At 40.3% G+C, this 21611-nt stretch overlaps 1 protein-coding gene across 2 annotated transcripts in view; it reads right to left on the reverse strand.

Annotated features, from left to right (window-relative positions):
* pcgf6 (polycomb group ring finger 6) overlaps positions 1–21611 on the reverse strand; it is a 58475-nt gene that overhangs the window by 22638 nt on the left and 14226 nt on the right. For both annotated transcript variants that reach the window (XM_059653025.1, XM_059653024.1), the window contains exons 7-8: positions 11585–11612; positions 7414–7516 (exon numbers count right to left, since the gene is read on the reverse strand). In XM_059653025.1, coding sequence (XP_059509008.1) covers positions 7414–7516; positions 11585–11612 — 131 coding nt within the window. The remainder of the gene's footprint in view (positions 1–7413; positions 7517–11584; positions 11613–21611) is intronic.

Here is a 21611-nt window from a genome sequence, read left to right on the forward strand (position 1 = left end):
GTGATTGCTAAGTCATAAAAGGGGAATAAGTAGCAAATATGATTAAAGGGGAGGGTTAATGGACTGCAGGGACTAAAGGGCACAAACACAGGAATTTTCTCCTAGCCCTGAGATCAGCACCTCTAGATTGAACATTTTTGGCACTGGAGAAGGTTCTGCTGTGACCATCTTTCTTGCCATTGGATTTGGAGAACTTTGCAAAGGTGCAGAGATGACCTACAGCAAACACCACATAGCACTGGAGAAGTCAATTGGCATACGCATCTTGATAAACCACATGGTCATATGGTAGGTTTTCACTGTGGGCACTTTGGTCCTTTCAGGTTAGTTGGACAGAATGGAAGTGATGCAAAGAGAAAGCAGAAGGCCGATCCTCAGTCGAGAGTTTGGTCTACACCAAAATTTGGGCTTTCCAATCTTGAAGAAAATAAACTGGTTACATATAAGGTAACTTTTGGAAGAATAACTGGAAAGATAAATCTGGGGAATTTCAAATCAAATAGTGGAGGAGTGTGGAACAGTTCAAAAAAGAAGAGGCAACTTAGCATTGTTGTCACTTCACACAAGAAAAAGACATGAACCAGATACATCAGTGGAATAACAGAACAATTCAGTTTATCAACAGGGGCTGTAGGTGTTATTTGGATTAGTTGGGTTAGGCCAAATGGTCTTAATCAGCATCCTGGTCACCCTGCTATAGGAAGGATGTTATTAAATTGGAAAGGGTGCAAAAAAGATTTACAAAAATGTTACACAGACTAGAAGGTGTGAGTTACAAGAAGAGGCTGGATAGGCTGGGACATTTTCCTCTGGAGTGTAGGAGGCTGACAGTGACCTTATAGAAGTTTATAAAATCATGTGGGGCAGAGATAAGGTGAATGCCTAAGGTCTTTTCCCCAGAGTAGGAGTCCAAAACTGGATGGCATAGGTTTAAGGTGAGAGGGGAAAGATTTAAAAGGGACCTGAGAGGCAACATTTTCACACAGAGGGTGGTGCTTGTTATGGAACAAGCTGTCAGAGGAAGTGGTAGACGGGGGTACAATTACATTACAATATTTAAAGACACTTGGACAGGTACGTAGAAAGGAAAGAGTTAGAGGTATATGGGCCAAACACAGGCAAATGGGACCAGTTGAATTTAGGATATTTAGTCAGCATGGACAAGTTGGGCCGAAGGGCCTGTTTCCATGATGTAGACCTCTATAAATCTAATGTGAATTATTCTATACAATTCTCAGACCATTTCCCTGGACTGTAGGTCCTCACTGTGCTTTACTTTCAAGCAATTATTGTGTTTATTTCAAAAGACATATATTGTTAGGATGGCTTTAAAGCAGTTCTGAAGAAGTATTGACTCTACTTTCTCACCAGAGATACTTCCATACCAGCTGAGGTTCTTCATCAAGTTTTGTTCTTGCTTCAAATTCCCACCACCTGCAGTTCATTGTTTTTATTATTTTTAAGGTACTCCATTATGCCCTGTCTGGCATTCAGCTCCCAATAAAGGGCAGTGTGTGCACGCAGACTAGGAGTCTCAAAGTCTATCTAGTGGCGCTCTGTCAGGTATTACTGTCAATCAAAGATGGCCTCTTCAAAGACTGGTTGCTGAGACGGTCTTGCGATTTAAAGAGATGCATTGTTCTGACACCGCAGCAAGTCCCTGTAACACCTCTCTGCTCTTCAGTGTCAACATGGATAGCAAACAACACTTCACAGTGTAATGAATTACAAATACGGTTACATTACGAAGGTACTAATCGGGAAATACCTTTCCATTCCTACACCAAAGTTAATACACACACCTACAGCTGTACCCACAAAGGAACCAAAAAACTGGACCCTAACCAACCCTTTGAATACCTGTAACTGTATTAATCCTCTTACCCACATTAGTACTTAAGCCCATACCAACACTAGCTGTACTCATAAAAATACCCATACCTACAACTATACCAATACGACTGTCTGCTCTCATACCTTCACGTGTGCTTGTAACTGATATTTAACCATAACTGGGCTGATCTCCATTCTCCATGCTAATACATATGGAATGAGCTGCCAGGGGAAATGGTGGAGACTGGTACAATTACAACATTTAATAGGCATCTGGCTGGGTACAGGAATAGGAAGGTTTGAGAGGCATGTGGGCCAAATGCTGGCCAATAGGCCTAGATTAATTTAGGATACTTGGTCAGCATGGATGAGTTGGACCAAAGGGTCTGTTTCCAAGCTGTACAACTCTAAGATTAAATGAAGACATATACAAATGGTTCAGACAGAGATACAACACTACACCAGGTTCTATAAAGGTTTACCTTCATTATTTAAATATCTCGAACGTGCAAATGAAACCCATACAATAACCACCATATACTTGAATACCAGTATATGGAACTCCTTTACTCAAAAAGGCAGGGAAACAAATGTAAGAAACTACAGGTTGGTTAGCTTCACTTTTGTCTTAAGGAAGACATTGGTTACTATCAGAGCAGGTTATGTGGAAAAATTCAAGGTAATCAGGCAGAGTCAACATGGTTTTGATGAAAGGAAAATCATGATCAACCAACTTATGGCAGAACACAAAACATGCTTTGGATGAAGGGTAACTGGTGAAGGTAGGGTAGTTAGATTTACAGAAGGTACTTTATAAGGAGACACATCAAAAGTTATTGTTGAAAATAAAAACTCATTGCGTAGGGGTTAACACTGGCATGGAGAGAAGGCTGGCTAGCTAACAGGAACAGAAAGTAGACATGAAAGGGTAATCTTCTGGTTGGAAAAATGAGGTTGAGAGTGGTTAAAAGAAATGGTAAATGGAGGGAAATGTAAATTTGCCCATTTTGGCAGGAAGAGAGTAACATTGTCTAAATAGTGAGTTTGTAGGACTGGGAGATGCAGCGAGATCTGGATATCTTAATGCATGGATCAGAAAGGTTAATATGCAGATATAGCAACAATTAGGAAGGTTAATAGACTTATGATTTATTGCGAGAATAAAATACAAGAGGGAAGTTGCACTTCAATTATAGAGGGCATCGGTGAGACAACATCTGGAGTACAATATATTGTTCTCCTAAGTTAATGAAGAATTTAAGTGCCTTTGAAGTACTTCAGAGAAGTTTTACTAAACTAATGCCTGAAATAGAGGAGGGCACTGTCTTATGAAGAAAGGATACACAGGCTAACCTTGTATTTGCTGGAGTTTAGAAGAGCAAGAGGTGACGATTAAACCATTTAATATCCTGAGGGATCTTGACAGTATAGATGTGGAAAAGATGTTCTTTCTCATGAGAGAATCTAAAACTAGGGATCGCTGTTTAAATTAAGGGACAGGGACATTTAAACAGAGGTGAGGAGACTTTGTTTCTCAGAGTATCTTGATTCTTTGGAACTCTTCCTTAAAAGGCGGTTGGAGCAGTTACTTGCGAGTCATAATTTCTTAGATGCTTTGTACACAACGGGGCGCAACGTTATCAGGAATAAGTAGTAATGTGGAAATAATTAGATCAGCCATGATGTATTGAATGAATAGTAGAATAGGCATCTCTATTGACCTGAATGAGGCCTGCTCCTTCTCACAATTTGTATTTTCGAATTTACTTCTGGAAGGTACTGTCGAAGGAGACTTTATGAGTTGCTGCAGTCCATCTTGTGAATGATCTACTTTCGTGACTTTATTGCAACGACGATTTATTCAGAACCTGGGTAAAACTCTGATACTTCAGAACTCATTCTGACATATAGTTAATGTGCAGCTTTTTATGTATTAAATGATTTTTTAAAATCTTCGCTACACTGGCAGATGCAGGAGTCCCTTGGGCATTTAAGTAACCTTCAGATGTGTGATTTGTGTAAATAATTGCAAAGGAACACAAGCCTGCAGATGAGGCAGCATTTAATCACTGAGGAAGATCGAAAGCTAATTATATAAACCAGCACATGTTTACTGAAGAGGCTGCAAACGGCATCTGGAGATTAGTTAGAGAGCCATTTTATAAATGTAGCTCCTGAATTATGTGAAACAAGGACAGGGAGGCTACCTTCCTGAATTGGATAGACTTTGTCTATAAACAATAGCGAGAGAGAGAGGAAATAGATAATAAAGATAAATCAGAAAGAAGATAAAGGGGAGGGAAAGGGAAAAGAAAAAATAAACAGAAACAATGATGGCAGAGGAAAAATGAGAAGAATGCAAAAAAAATGAAGAAAGGTCAGAATGAGAAATAAAAGGAAAGAACTGATGAAATTAAATTAAAGGGCATGAAGAAAGAAAGAATGGGAGGAAGAGGAAAAGAAAATGGGAGGAAGAGGGAGATGTAACAAAATGGAGAGTACAAAGAAATTAGAGAAAGAGAATGAAAAATGCCAAAAAATTAAAGAAAAAGAGTTTTGAAATAAACATGAAAGAAAATGTGGGAGAATGGAGGAAGAGAAACAGTAACAGAAAAACATGTTAAAAAAAATTGCCCCTAAACAACAAAACCAAATCTCTCCTGGAGAGTGTACTTTCTGCACTGCTCTTTTTAAAATGGTGTCTGTGTCTGCAGTTCCTGGACCCTGAATAAAGTCAAACCCCTGGGCAGCCTCTCGTCCTCTTAGATCTTCACAGGCGACCCACCTAAGGCCATAAGACATAGGAGTGGAAGTAAGGCCATTCTGTCCATCGAGTCCACTCCGCCATTTAATCATGGCTGATGGGCATTTCATGAGATCAAGACCTGTCTTGTGTTTAGTGACAGAAAATTACTGCAAACAGGAATAGTTTGGTTTTCTATGTATTTTCTTCCAGAGCTGTTCCCATATCTTTGGTTGGATATAATTAAGCAAAACAGCACTGGGGTAAAACACACATCTGTGGGAAACAGTGGGATTCCTATGGGCTCTTATCTGGCAGGGTTAGAGGTGCAGGTTTAGTGCCAGGCATGAAGGGTGGAGTAGTGAGAAGATTTTTTTTTCTTTATTCATTGAGGGCGTTGCTGGCTAGGCAGCATTTATTGCCCATCCCTAATTGCCCAGAGTCAACCACATTGCTGTGGGTCTGGAGTCACTTGTGGGTCAGGCCAGGTGAAAATAGTAGGTTCTTTCCTTAAAGGACATTTATGAACCAGATAGGTTTTTCCGACAATTGATAATGAATTCGTGGTCATCATTAAATTTTAATTCCAGATTTTTTAAATTGAATTCAAATTCCACCATCTGCCATGGCAGGATTTAATCCTGGGTCCCAGGATGTTATCTGGGTCTCTGGATTAAGAGTCCACCGATAATTCCACAAGGTCACTGCCTCCCCTAAGAAAGATGAAAATTTGCATCTCGAATATTAAGGATGCTGGTCATTGAGACCATACCTGAAGTATCAGGTGCATTTTGGTCATCTTATCTGAGGAAGGAAGTTCTGGCTATGAAGGGATTGCAAGGAAAGTCTACTTGACTAATTGCTGGGATGACAGGGCTGATGTATGAGAAGAGATTGGATTGATTAGGATTGTATTCACTGGTGTTTTGAAGAATAACAGGGGGATCTCATACAAACCTATAAAATTGGAACAGGACTAGACCCAGTAAACATAGAAAGGATGTTCCCAATGAATTGTATTAAGTTAGGGAAGAAATTTCAGGGACCCTAGTAGAGGTATTCGCATTAACTGCACCCTTGGGTGAGGTGCTGGAGGACCGGAGGTGGCTAATGTATTTATTTAAGAAAGGTTGTAAGGAGAACTCTGGGAATGGTAGACCTGTTGAATCTGACATCAGTGGTGAGAAGATGGTGGAGGGGATTCTGAGAGATAGGATTTACTTGCATTTAGAGAGGCAAGGACTGATTATGGATAGTCAGCATGGTTTTGTGCATAGGAAATCGTTACACAAACTTAATTAAGTTTTCTGAACATGTAACCAAAAAGATCGATGAGGACAGAGCAGTAGACATTGTCTGCATGGTCTTCAGTAAAGCCTCTGACAAGGTTCCACATCATAGGCAATTGGTAAAGTTAGATCACGTGGAATTAAGGGAGAGCTTACCAATTGAATACAAAATTGGCTTGATAGTAAGAGACAGAAGATGGTGGAGGATGGTTGTTTTCCAAACAGGAGGCCTGTGATCAGCAGTGTTTTGTGGGGATAGGTGCTGGGTCCACTTTTGTTTGTCATTTAAATAAATTACTTGGATAAGAATTTAGGACGAATGGTTAGTTATTTTGTGGATGACACCAAAATCGGTGGTACAGTCAACAGTGAAGGTGATTATTTAAGATTACAAAGGGATCTTGATCAAGTGGGTCACTGGGCTGAGCAGTGGCAGATGGAGTTAATTTGAATAAATGTGAGGTATTGCATTTCAGTAAAACAAATAGGTACGTGAATAAGAAAGGTTTAGAGGGATATAGGCCCTCAGGCTAGTGGGACTAGTTTATTCAAGCAATGGGGAAGATGGTTGTAAATGGCATGGTGCTGGTGTGTGTGTGCTGTGAGAGATTTGATTGGCAACAAGTAGGTAATTGGTTTGTGCAACTGTGACCAGTCATGGATGCCAAACTTTACCAGCATGGTGACAAACTTCTGATTAGTTCCTGAACAGCCTGTGGGTGTGATTAATACAGGGAGAAGGCTTTAAAGTACAGGATGGGCAGGTTAATGTATGCATGCATGTGTGTGTCTCTGTCTGGAGTAACAAATTCCTGAAGCCTGCAAAAAACTAATAATGTTCTTCCATGAGTTGCTGTAAGCTGTTGCTTTTTATCTGTAACTAAGAGGCTTTGTAATTAGTGTACTAATAAAACTGTACCTGCCACAAAGAAACGAAGAGGCCTGGTGAATGCAGACTGAAGAACAGAAAGTTTTGGGAGGACAAAAGGTAATCCAAATTAACTTTGGGTGCTAGCAAACTGTGTTACTCAGTTGTTTTGCCTTCCACCAAAGAAATTTTTTTTTTATTTGTCTATGTCTGTCTGAATACGTTTGTGTATGGGTTTTGAAAGGGGGTTAGGGTTTGAATGAGTAGGGCTATATTTTGGCAGTTCAAAGCTGCTTACTTGCGAGTAAAATTTATTTATTATAGTCATTCTGGTTAAGTAAGAGAACCTGGTCAGTGTTTTCTGAGATAATGGGAACTGCAGATGCTCGAGAATCCAAGATAACAAAGTATGAAGCTGGATGAACACAGCAGGCCAAGCAGCATCTCAGGAGCACAAAAGCTGATGTTTTGGGCCTCTCTGATGAAGGGTCTAGGCCCGAAACGTCAGCTTTTGTGCTCCTGAGATGCTGCTTGGCCTGCTGTGTTCATCCAGCTTCACACTTTGTTATCTTGGTCAGTGTTTTCTGTTAACTTGATTCCATCAAACAGGTAAAGTGGGGATATACGTGCTTTAATTAAACCTTTAGCTTCAGTGCACTTTTCCAAGTTGGTCATAACACCTACCTGACAGATTGGGTCCAATTCCAGCTTCTTCCTAATGAACTTTTCAACATGTCGAATCGTAGCTTCCTCTGAGACACGAATGTATTTCTTTTGCAATGGCTGAATGAAAAACAGATAATCAGCCCAGAAGCTAAAGGAGATACAGGTTCAACTGGCAAAATAGCCAATTCTGTTGGTATGTAAATAGATGCCATAAGCCCTCATTTCAGACTTTACACACTGTTTATCACTGGGATTATGTATCTTCTCTAGAAATGGAGTCACTTCTACATAGACCCTGCTGGATACTTAAGAAGCATTAATGTAACCTTGTCTTGGACAGTCAAAGTTCAGTCAAAAGTCACCCAAGATAGCCCTTATTTTTAGATTAGTGTAACATACAAGTCCAACATGCTTCTTTTCTATAAATAGCATTACCATTGGATGTCACCAGAATATTGTTAAATTTTGCATTTGATTATATTTACAAAACGTAACCATGAGATCAAAACATGGAACATAAGAAATAGGAGGAGTAGGCCATTCTGTCCCTCCAGCCAAATTTGTTATAATAACATAATTGCCAATTCAATTTCACAGTCTTGCCTCCCCATCCTCCACAACTCTGGACTCCCTTCTGGATAAAAATTAGCCTAACACAACGTGGAAAATCCTCAAGGTCAGTTCCATTATTCTCTGGGGAACGAACTTCAAAAATTAAATTGAACATAGAAGCAGGATAGAGATTCAGAATCATACCTGAGTGGAGCATTGTCAAGGCCCAAAACCTGTGTTTAATCCCACCACACACACCCCCAAATTTAATTTTATGTCAGGAGCTGGGGAGGACAGAATTCTCAGCACGCAGCACTTCCCAGCAGTGTTCCTCCGTTGAAGTCAAGCATTTGGATAATAATTAGTCATCATACCAAAGGATTCAAATGTTAGGATCTTTTTGGTGTTACAGAATGATGTGAACCCCAAACTCTATCCATGTACCAGAATAAACAATGAAGTCATGGCACAATCACTGTACACACCATATCTTGCTGCAGTTTTGGAATAAATCTGAAAACAAATTATGAAATTAAATACACAAAATAAATGCACAAATGAATAGCCTTGGGCATGCTTGAAAATTTAACAGTATCTAGCAAAGCAGTTGTATGAAGTATTACAGGGTTAGTATCTTTGTCACCACACAGAAGTAGCAGTAAGCAGCAAAGGTAAGGGAGATGGAAATCGGTGAATAATAAGGGGAGGAGAAGTTAAAAACATATTCCTTACACCCACCCCAACTTCATGGGCCTACAGTATCTCTGTATGCAGCTGATACCCTTTTCTAGTTATTTCAGTTCCACAGACAGATTGTCTAACTAACAGTCTTATTCCAGACAGTAGAGAGTGCCCACAACTCAACAGTGAAAATAATACAGTCGCTTTGCATACCGGTACAATTGTGTCATTTTTAAAATTGATGTTGACAGTTTTGCAGGTTCAGATTTGCTGTTGATTCAGTTTCTTACTTATGATTATTTCTGGTCAGTTATTTTTATTGAACATAATTTCTCAATTCCATCAGACTTCAGCACAGTAGGGACATACTTCAATATCTAGTCTTTCTATTCCACTCCTGCTCTCCATTACAGTAGGAAAATAAAAATAAAATGTTATTGAAAAATTCATCAGCTTGGAAAGTGTTGAAGTGTCGTACAAAGTGAGTCTAGAACGGACGAGTGAAGTTGTGAGCCTATTTGTGCCAGTTCTTTCACAATTTAAGGGCTATGTCATTTAAATGTGAACTGTTCCCATTTTATTTCTTCAAGAAATTCTTGGATTCACAGGACAGCAGCTGCTTACAGCATGGAGGAACTGCAAGAATATATTTTAATAGCCTAGTGGTTGTTTCAGACATGATTGCAGATACAGATGTGCGACAGCACAAACATACCTTATAGATAGGTCATGAAGAGTAGGGTTAGTAGGAACTGCCGATGCTGGAGTCTGAGATACCAAGGTGTGGAGTTGGATGAACACAGCAGGCCAGGCAGCATCAGAGGATAGGAAAGCTGACGTTTCTAGTCTGGACCCTTCTTCAGAAAAGGGTTAGGGTCCAGACCCAAAACGTCAGCTTTCCTACTCCTCTGATGCTGCCTGGCCTGCTGTGTTCATCCAGCTCCACAACTTGCTATGAAGAGCAGTGTGTTCCCCCATCATGATACTGATTAAATTGAAATTCTGTTATTTTTGCTGAATTAATGATATTGGCAGTTCCAAAATTATATAATGGAGATTTAACTGTGTGGCTGCATGTAGACTGCATGCCCTTTCCACATTCGATCTACGATATAAACCTCAAATTGCAATATAAATCCTAAGCCTTGGACTGTAAACCCCAATCCGAGGTATAAAACCCCAACCTATGATAACATCCTAACCTATATGATATAAAACTCTCCCTGCAACATAAACTCCAAACTACAATACGTGGCGAATTCCCTTTCTGTCACCTCTATTTGATCTGCATAAGGTGCAGCAATCTGTGAATTAAAACATTCAGACAACTGAATGATTCAATGGTTTCTTGGTCAAGAACAGTGGGGTGGGCTTTGTTGAAAAATTTTCAATAGGAACAGTCAAAACAGTTTAAGGATCACTGAAGAACAGTTTAAAGTTTACTAGCAGTTAGGGGAGACATTGTAAGACACTGATTCAGAAACAGGCTCCACATTAAATTGCACTGCTGTTTAGATGGGCTGCTGAGTAAGCAACTGAACCTGGCTAGTTCTGTCTGTTGGGATTCAGGAAGAAGACCCAAGAATAGATATATAGTTCTGTGCCATTAGGAATTAGGACTCAGGATGGAGCACTGGGAGCTACTTGTGGTAACTGGGCAGGATTAAAGCACAGGGAAATAACACAGGGTAGTACTACATTGATGAAGTAACTTGTTGGTCAAGAGTTGACTTGTGACTATAGGTATGTACTTCAGCACAGTTTTCAGAATCCAGGCAAGTGCAGTCCTCGGAAAGGAGGGTGACTGACCAGAATGTAAGCAATCATCAAGGCAATCCATGACGGAGCACATATGAGGCAGTTTCAAAGCCAAAGCATCAAAGTAAAGAATTGTAATCTCTTGTGTTCACAAGGTTAATGAGATTTCATGAACCGCCATATCACTCAAATCAGGGGCTGGGGCAAAGACTGAATGAAAAAAAAATGATGGAATTTATCTTGAATGCATTTGCTAGTTGGTCTGTTTTATGAGAGCTGTTGAACATTGTCTGTTATCTATATTTTCTTTGCCTTAATTCTGGGTGTTAGAATATAAGTGGTATTTATGACGTCTTCTGTACAGTTGTGGGCTCATCGTAGAAAAGATATGAGTGCATTAGAGAATGCAGAGGCATTGTACAAGAATAGTCCCAAGTATGAGAGACTTCAGTTATGAGGGTCGATTGAAGAAGCTGGGGCAGTTCTCCTTGGAGAGAAGGCGGCTAAGAGGCTATTTGATAGAGGTTTTCAAAAGGATGATTGGGCTGAATCAGGTAGATAGGGAGAAGGTGTTCTCATTCATCAAAGGAAGAAAAGCTAGGAGGCATAGATTTGAAGTGATGTGCAAGACAAGAAAGGGTATGTTAGCAAAAATTTCACACATCCAGTAGTACATTCACTTCTGTTATCCAAGTCATTAATTTACATTGTCAATTACTGTGGCCGCAGCACTGATCTCTGTGGCACTCCAAAGCTACAGGTTGCTACCCTGAAACTGTCCCATCATTCTAACTCTCTGATTTCTATCACTTAGCTCATCTACGATTCATGCTAATATACTACCCAAGCACCATGGGCTCTTCTCTTGTTGAGTAGCTTTATGTGCAACGGCTTTTTCAAAATGCAAATATATTACACCTGGCTCCCCTTTCTCGATTTTGCTTGTTATCTCCTCAAAAAACTCTAATTAATTTGTCAGGCATGATTTCCCCTTTAGGAAGCCATGTTGAATCTGTTTGATTATATTATGTATTTCTAAATACTCTGTTGTTACATTGTTTATAACAGACGTGAACATTTTCCCAATGACAGATGTTTTCCCAGACAGATGTTAAGGTCTAGTCTACAGTTGGCTGTTTTTGTCTCCTTCCTTTTATTTCTGAATGAGTATAGTTCTGTTTACCATGCACTTACCTTGTAGTCACCAACTCCAAGATCAGCTCTGCAAAACAGAACAGCATCCATTAACTTTTGTTGGTCTAGGACTGAGACCAGCATCTTCTAATCATTCAGAAACTTGCAGCAACCTCAGGTTTCAGGCAGGACCCTTCATCAGTTACAGATTTTTTTTGAGAAACCAAGTTGCACAGTCAACACCAAAGCAGCAATGGGTGAAAGAGCAGATGAGAAAAAGCCAGAATCACTGGTAAATAGGTTATCTGATCAAATCACATTGGATTTTCTTCTATTTTTAAATAATTTTTAGGGTCCAGATATTACAGGAGGACAAATAGACTTTCCTTTTGGATTCATTAGTGACCATTTAGTTATACTTATTGATCCCAATTTCAGCATCATCTCTAAGACATTAAAGCCGAGGTTATTGCTGCCTATTTTAGCAGTTAAGATTGCAGGACCATTGAATGTTACAGCATAGAAAGAAACCATTCAGCCCCTCAGATTTGTGATGGTACCATACAGTGTAATCACACTCACCTACTCACTACTCAATACAACATGGCAAAGTCAGCAGGCTACCCACCACATGTCAATAAATAATATTTGATAAAAGCTTGATTGACGTCAGTACTATCCTGCATGGAATGAGCCTCCCTTTTTTTATGTCCTTGAATTGGTGGGAAGGACGGGAGATACTATCTTCAAAAGATGATTTTTGCGCATCAAGGCCAGCAACCACCTCATCCCCAACTTCCCACCCACCCAGGGCCCCCTTCCCTTCCCCCACCTCCAGCAACCACCTCCCTCTCAGAGAAGAGTCCCATCAATTCTTTCATCTTTGTCTGAGTGGACTTTAGAACATACCCTTGCACCCACTTTACTAAAGTGGCAAATTCCCCCTTATCCTTTGCCACAAACCAGACAATGGGTAATTTACCAGCAGCTCCAAAAGGTGGTACTTCATTCCCAGTAAGGATTGTGCTATGGCCACATGGAAGGCTTTTTAAGTCAATTTGCTAGCTGACTTTCCCTGGAGGGGTTAGAGATTTTGCACTGTGAAAACCACCCAGTGTAAAATTCTGTCCATTAACTCAGTTTCTTCCTCTATAAGACTTCTGAGTATTTACAGCTCAGCCCCCTAGTTATAATACCATTGATTCAGTTCAACATTTTTATCCATATGTATTTATGCTGTGTCTTTCCTGCGTGATTATCTGTACACCAGTCTGCTCCTCTACTACATCTCACTACTTAAAGCACCTTTCCGTTTCTTGCATAACTTTTGACATGATTTGGTACTTTTCTACATTGAAAGGTGACTGTCCAATACATCCTCCTTGCAGATCAATCCACCTCTTTCAAGAGTCTTTCAAGCTTTAAATTACCATTTGGTACCAACAATAGGTTTCATTACTGGCTTCTCAATTCAGAAAACAAGATTTATATACATGGCTACTGCATAGTAGAATCATGACTATGGTCATATAACATGTGGAATGAAGGAAGGGACAAGTAGAAAAATGGGTAACAGGCTGATTACTAAACAGACAGGAAGACATTAAACTCAGATTTATCAAATGGTGAAAAGTCGTGTGCCACCATATAAACCTACAAATTAGAAGCAGAAGTAGGCCAGTCAGCCCCTTCAGCCTACTTCACAATTCAGTAAGATCTTATCTGGTCTGATTACGTCACATTCTTGACTATCCTGATCACCTTTTGCCCCCTTTCTCATTTAAAATTTACCTACTTCTGCACTAAAACATTCAAAGAATCTGCTTTCACCACCTTTTGGGGAGACTTCTAGAAACTCATGATGCTCTGTGATAAAGGTTTCTCATTTTTGTCTTAAATGGGAAACAACATATTATTGAATGGTGACCCCAGTTCTAAATGCTTCTATGAAGAGAAAATATTTTTTCCACATCCATTCTGCCAAGACCCCTCATGATCTGATATGCTTAAATCATATTGCCTCTTATTCTTCTAAACTCCGGCAGATACAAACTTAGCCTCTCCAACCTTTCCTCAGTAAGACAATCTGCCCATTCCGGGTATTAGTCTAATAAATTCTCCCTGGGCTTGAACATACTTCCAACACATTTACATCTTTCCTTCAATATGAAGACCAGCACTACACTTAGCACTGGCGCTGGGACTGCTATTGCTCTCTATTTACACAAATGATTTGGAATCAAAGTATAATTTCAGAATTTTTTGACATTCTGGAATGGAGACTAAGGGATAATTGAGACAGAAAATGCTGAAATGATCAGAAATCATCTGTGGAAAATGAAAGAATTGACAGGTTAAAGGCCACTGAACTGAAACATGAACCCGGTTTCTATCTCCAAAATGACATCTGGCATATTGAACATTTCCAGCATCATCAGTATTTTGCTTTTTTTAAGACCGAAGAATACCGGCAGTGTTTTTAAGATTACAGAAGAGATTTTTTAAAAGTATTGCGCACAGAAGATGTTTCACTTGCAGGCAAGGTGAGAATTAGAGAAACCATAAATGTAAAATTCTTATTAATTAATCCGATAGGAAATTCAGAAGCAACCTATTTATCAGAGGGTGGTGAGAATGTGAGACTCACTACTTTAAGAAGTAGTTGAGATGAAAAGTATAGATACTTTTAAGAAGCCAGATAAACATACATGGGAGGAAGGAATAACAATGTGCTGACAGATGGGAGACATAACATTGAGCTGGAGTCCACAGAAGAATTACCACTTTCAGGAGTGGTGGGAAAAGAAGTTAGGAGTGGGAAAAAAAAGCATTTATTAACAATCTGGAACACAGTTCTTAACTGGTGACATTCCAAATACAAAACAAACACAAGACTAATAGAACTAAAGCACAGCTTCCAAAATCTCAACGGAATATAAATAGTTACAGCCTGAGGGCGGGTTAAATAACCTTATAAACATGAGCCAGTATCAAACTGTGGCATGTTAGACTAGACTCAGCTGTGCCCAGAAGGCTGTCAGGGACTGAGGCACTTAAATCACAAATCAGCTTTAAACATCAAAACTGCAGCATCATCCAGTGTCAGCAAGGATTCTCTACTTGAAGAGCTTCACATCTCCTGACAAAAACTGCAGGCAATGAAAAGTTGTGACTTTCAAAACTATATTATTTGTATTTAAGAAAATTTATGTTGTTAAATGGGATGTGGGGACCAAACGTAATATTTCCAAATTTGCAGATTACCCAAAGCTAGAAGAGAACGTCTGATGTAAGGAGTGATGCCAACAGACTTCGAGAACATTTGAACAGACTGAGTGGGTAAGCAACAAAATTGTAAATAGAATATCATGTGGAAAATATTATTATTGGGAAAATGGAAAAAGAGGCGGTGTTGGAGGCTGGTAAGTGTTGTTGTCCAAAACAGCCTAGGTGCCCTTGTCACTGAATACTAGCATGCAGGGGTTACAAGCAATTAGGAAGGCAAATGATGTGCTTGTTTTTATCAGCCAGAGACATAGGGCCATGATCATATTGAATGGCAGATCAGACTCAAGGGCTTAATGGCTTACTCCTCTTCCTTTCTTCTGTTTCTATTAATTATAAGTTCCGTGCAGAAGTAAAGATGTCTTGCTTTAATAACCTTGATCAGACAGCGCTTGGAGTACTCATGCAGTACTGTGTACTGAGTTTTGGTTCCTTACTTTTATAAGGATATGTTTCCTTAGATGGAATGCAGCAGAGGTTTACCAGACTGAATCCTGGGTTGGCAGGATCGTCTTATGAAGTAAGATTGAGAAGGCTGGGCCCGTATTCAGAAGAATGGGAGGTGACTGCAGTGAAGCCTTCAAAATTCTTCAAGGGTTCAATATGGTAGATGCAGAAAGTGTGAAGAATATTGTGGTCTAGGACAGTCTCAATATGAGGAACAAGCCATTTAGGTCTTAGATGAGAAGGAATTTCTTCATGCAGAACATAGTGAATCTTTGGAATTTTCTACACCTGAGAACTTTGGAAGCTCAGTGATTTGAGTGTGTTTAGGATCGCGAAAGCTACATAAATTAATAAATATCAAAGACATCAAAGGATATGTGAAAAGTACAGGAAAATGCTGTTGAGGTATATAATCGAGAATAGCAGACAAGGCTTGAAGAGTTGAATAGCCTACTCCTGATCATATTTATTTTTATTCTGTCATGGGCTGTGGGCAATTTGTTGCTATCCAGACTTGTCCACATACTGAGTGACTTGCTAGTTTATTTCAGAAGGTAGTTAAGAGTCAACCACATTGCTTTGTGGTCTGGAATTGTATGTAGGCCAGATCAGGTAAGGATGTCAGATTTCTGTCCCTGAAGGACATTAGTGAACCAGGCTTAATCACTGGGAATTGATACCCACGTTCACCATTACTGAAACCAGTAACTTTTTTTCTGAATTAAATTTAAATTCCACCAGTTGCCATGGTGGAAATTGAATCCATATCCACCAAGACATTAGTCTGGGCCTCTGGATTACTAGTCCAGTGATATTACAGCCACACTACCACCTCTTTTTTCATTCTATCTTACAATCTACTGTACTAGAGAATCATCATTTCAGGCTTACAAAGTGCAGAGAGCACTATCTTCAGCACAAAACCCTTTCTGACCACCACACCATATAGTGACCAATAAACATAAATTGACCGATAGCACAAACCTCCTTTCCCTCTTTTCAACCTCCTCACCGAAAAAGTGAAAACAAAATCTTGATTTCTGATATCTCTACTATCACAGATATCAGTCCTCAGCCAAGGTGATTCATTCCACATGATATTAAGAAACAAATGAGCATGCTAGATATAGCCAAATTTCTGGCCACCAACAATATCTCAACTGTACTTTTAACAACTTAAGTTCCAGAACTAATCATGCTCCCAGTTACACAGTTCCAGAGGGGGTGCAGTGAAGGCTTACAAAATTGAATCCTGCGATTGTAGAACTGATGTATGATGACAGATTGAGTCATTTAGGATTATTTTTACTAGAGTTTAGAAGAATGAGAGGGAACTCTCATAGAAATCTATAACATTCTAACAGGATTAGACAGGTTAGAAGGATGTTACCTCTGGTGGGGGAGTCCACAATCAGGGGTCATAGTTTAAGGATAAGGGGTAAACCTTTTAGGATTGAGGTGAAGAGACTTTTTTTCACCCAGAGAGTCATAAGCCTGTGGAATTCATACCACACTTGGTTGAGGCCTGTACAGTATGTGCTTTCAAGAATTGGTAAGTGTGGCTAAACAGATCAAGGGGATTGGGGGGAGGGTGGGATTAGGTCTCAATGATTGACCATGATCATGTTGAATGGCAGAGCAGGCTCAAGGGTCAAATGGCCTAATCCAGCTCTTATCTTCTATTTTTACTACAATGGGAGTGCAGGTAATTCTGAACAGCAAGAAAAGTACTAAGGAGATTTGAACAAAAACAAAGTTGCTGGAAGAGCTCAGCAGGTCTGGCAACATCTATGAAGGAGAAAACAGAGTTAACATTTTGGGTTTGGTGACCCTTCCTCAGAACTGTTGGTGGTTGGGAAAATGTCAGTTTATATGCAGACAATAGGGAGGTGGGTGGGGTATGGAGTAAACGATAGGATAGAGCCCAAAGAGAGAGAAAGCCAGTTGGACAGACAAAGGAGTTGCTAATGATCAGGCTGGGAGGGTGAACAGTTGTTAACAGGGACTGTTAGCGACTAAAGTCACCCACCTCCCTATTTTTAAACAGTCCTACAATCGTCAAACACTAATGCAAAAATAATGCATGGGGAGACAATAGCCTAGTGGTATTATCACTGGACTGTTAATCCAGAGGCCTAGATAACATTCTGGGGACCCGGGTTTGAATCCTACCATGGCAGATGGTGGAATTTAAATTCAACAAAATATCTGGAATTAAAAATCTAATGGTGACCATGAATCCATTGTCAATAGTCGGAAAAACCCATCTGGTTCACTAATATCCTTTCGGGAAGGAACCTGCCATCCTTACATGGTCTGGCCTACATGTGACTCTGGACCCACAGCAATGTCGTTGACTAGGGATAGGCAATAAATGCTGCCTAGCCAGCAATGCCCGCATTACCCCATTAATGAACAAAGGAAAAAAAAAGTTCCATGTGTCTTTTGCATTCCTTTTGAAACTGTAAAATTTAGAATCATAGAATCCCTACAGTGTGGAAGCAGGCCAGTCAGCCTATCAAGTCCACATCAATGCTCTGAGGCAGCAGTGCTAACCACTGAGCCACTGTGCTGCTTGTTTAGCTTACGTTATCTCTTCTCAATCATCCCTCAGCAATATGTCAGCTCAAATAAACAATATCCACTGTATTTATTTTATCTTAGCTTTACAAAAGTTCCTTTATTTTTTATTTAACTCAGACCAAACCGTCTTTAAACTCTCAAGGACATTCTCTCTTCCTAACACAGTAAAAATTCCTGAATCAAAACTGTTACCCCCTACTCTATTTGCTTCCTTCCCTATTTTTCTTGAACACTTTGCATCTAAGAACATCAATCCTATCTCCACTATAGCTTTTATTGCCACTGCTGACCAGTCCCAGGGGTGGGACTAAGAAGTCAGCCACAAAACTACTTCAAAATAGAGTGGGAATTAAGCCTACATTATGTGGATAATTCTGAACTACTTTCGCCTTCTACAAAACTGTATTAAATAAGAGCCCTCACTTTAGAAACAGAGATATAAGGGTAAAAGTGGAGTTTTTCTGATGTTTTGCAGGCTAAAACACCAGGTCAGAGGCTAGTATTTCATGGAAAATGATTTACCCCGATTCCCTAAAGGCTTTCCGACATCTTGAAGACACAAGTTAGAATGTGAAGGAATACGCTCACTGACCTGAATGAGTGCAGCTCCAAAAATACTCAAGAAGTTCCCCACAATGCAGAAGAAAGACACTAAATTAAACATTCACTCCTTCACAAACTACACATAGTGACAGCAACATGCACCATCTTTAAGATGCAATGCTACAACTCAGGAAGGTTCCTTCAAAAGCACCTTCCAAACTCATGACCTATACCACCGCGAAGGATGAGGACAACAGATACATGGCAACACTACCACCTGCATGTTTCCCTTTAAATGGATATATAAAAGTTAAGAGAGAGGCAAGAGTGGACATTGGGCCGCTGAAAAATGAGTCTGGAGACGTAGTAATGAAACAAAGAAATGGCGAGGAACTGAATAGGTACTTTGCATCAGTCTTCACAGCGGAAGACACCAGCAACATACCACAACTTCAAAAGAGACAGAGGATAGAGCTGAGTATAGTGGCAATGACTGAAGAGAAGGTTCTAGGGAAGCTAAAAGGTCTGAAGGTGGATAAATCACCAAGACTAGGATGGACTACACCACAAGAGTCTGAAGAAAATAGCTTAAGAGTCTGCAGAGGCAAAGGCAATGATCTTTCAGGAATCACCACAGTCAGGGAGGTTCCACAGGACTGGAAATGGCTAGTTTAACACCCTAGTTTAAGAAAGGAGGGAGGCAAAAGATGAGAAATTACAAGCCAGCTGGCTTGACCTTTCAATCAGTGGTAAGATTTTAAGAGTCCACTATTAAAGATGAGATTGCAGAGTAATTCAAAGTTCGTGGTAAAGGCAGCATGGCTTAATCAAGGGGAGGTGATACTGACAAACCTGTTAGAATGCTTTGAAGAGGTAATGAGCAAATTAGACAAAGGAGAACAAATGGAGGTGATCTATTTGGATTTTCAGAAGGCTTTTGACAATGTTTTGCACAAGAGGCTGCTAAATAGGATAAGAGTGTTAGGGGCAAGATTTTGGTACGGACAGAGGAATGGCTGACCGGCAAAAGGTTGGAGAGTTGTGGAATTCCACAGGGCTCAGTGGGACCACAACTATTGTTACACATTAACAATCTGGAAGAAGGAACTGAAGGCAATGTTGTTAGGTTTGCAGATGGCATAAACATAGATGGAAGGACTGGTAGTGTTGAGGAAGCAGGGAGACTGCAGAAGGTTTAGGACACGCTATGATAGTGGGCAAAGAGGTAGCAGATGAAGTACAATGTGGGAAAGTGTGAGGTTACGCAATTTGATAGGAAGAACAGAAGCGTAGACTATTTTCTAAATGGAGAAACGCTTCAGAAGTCTGAAGTAGGGGGACTTAGCATTCCTGGTTCAGGATTGTCTAAAGGTTAACATGCAGATTTAGTGGGCTGTTTGGGAAGCAAGTGCAATATTAGCATTTATTTCAAGAGGGCTGGACTGAAAGAACAGGGATATACTGCTGAGGCTGAATAAGTCTCTGGCCAGACTATATTTGGAATACTGTGTGCTGTTTTGGCCCCTTATCTAAGGAAGGATATATTGACCTTGGAGACAGTCCACAGGAGGTTCACAAGAATGATCCCAGGATCCGAGGGCATTGCCTGCAGCACCTCCATCTCAATGATAGTTAGGGACAGACAATAAAATGTTGAGAGATAATGGGAACTGCAGATGCTGGAGAATCCGAGATAACAAAGTGTGGAGCTGGATGAACACAGCAGGCCAAGCAGGATTTTAGGAGCACAAAAGTTGATGTTTCGGGCCTAGACCCTTCATCTTTCATCTGAAGAAGGGTCTAGGCCCGAAACGTCAGCTTTTCTGCTCTTAAGATGCTGCTTAGCCTGCTGTGTTCATCCAGCTCCACACTTAACAAAGTCTTAATAAAATGTTGAGCTTGTTAGCATTGTGCACATCCTGAGAACAAGGACACACGAGCTTTGATGCTCTCTTCTCTTCTGCTCTTACCCTGCATAGTCTGATTGGAGTCTGAATACAACATTCTATTAATCCTAGTCTCAGATATCTTCCTGTGGAATATCTTTGGAGCTGACCGCTGTATTCACTTCATGTACTATTAAGCAAACTGATTGATCTGTGTAGACAGTGCAATGGAATTAAACAGCGCTGCAGGCGCTGAGAAGCTGGCCAAAAAATAGTACAGACCTGTCTATATCAAGGATGGAAATATTCAAACAGACTAAAGGTGATCCATTTCTTGCTAAATCCGAAAGCATCACAGCAAGGCAAAGCATCAACAGATAAACACTCAAATCTAGACCTACTGCTGGTCAAAATGAGTTGTAGACACAGACAACTCTCACACCTTCACTACCAAACCCAGAACAACTAAACCCTCACCACTACCCCCAAACAACACCCTCTGCCCTCCCCACCAACCCCCTCCCATCCAGGTATAACTAAACTCTACCCTCCCAAACTAAACCCTCACCCCCAAACCAGGGTACAATTGTTGCATCCAATAATCCAGTCTCAAGTCAGATGCAATTTGAGAAGTTGATGATGAGAAGTGGGGATTATTTCAACACAGACAGTAGCTCATATTTTTGCATCATTCTAGAGTTCAGCTAGTACTGCGGCCACGCAGTGCGTAACTAACATTTGTATTGACTATAAGACCATAAGGCATGGAGCAGAAATTAGGGCCTTCAGCCCATCGAGTCTGCTCCGCCATTCAATCATGGCTGATAAGTTCCTCAACCACATTCTTCCACTTTCTACCCGTAACCCTTGATCCCCTTGATAGCCAACAGCCCGTCTATCTCCAACTTAAATGTACTCAATGACCTTGCCTCCACAGCCTTCTGTAGCAGTGAATTCCGTAGATTCAACATTCTCTGGCTGGACAAGTTTCTCCTTATCTCCGTTCTAAAAGGTCTTCCCTCTAAGGTTGTGCCCTCAGGTCCTATACTCTCCTACCAATGGAAGCATCTTCCCAACATCCACTTTGTCCAGTCCATTCAGTACTTGGTAAGTTTCAATTAGATCCCCCCCTCATCCTTTTAACATAAGGGCAGGACATTCATACAAGGCTGTGACTTGCACCACGATCCTGATACGAATCTGCTAATGAAAAGACCAACCAAGCATAAATATTCATATAGTGATTCTTTAATTAACATCACCCAAAGGTTTCAAACACATTCCTGTTCCCAGGAAAATATCTGACTCTCAAAGCCTGTGGTGTCTGCAGCCACCAAGTGTGC

The sequence above is a fragment of the Stegostoma tigrinum genome, chromosome 20, assembly GCF_030684315.1.
Source record: "Stegostoma tigrinum isolate sSteTig4 chromosome 20, sSteTig4.hap1, whole genome shotgun sequence".
NCBI lineage: Eukaryota > Metazoa > Chordata > Chondrichthyes > Orectolobiformes > Stegostomatidae > Stegostoma > Stegostoma tigrinum.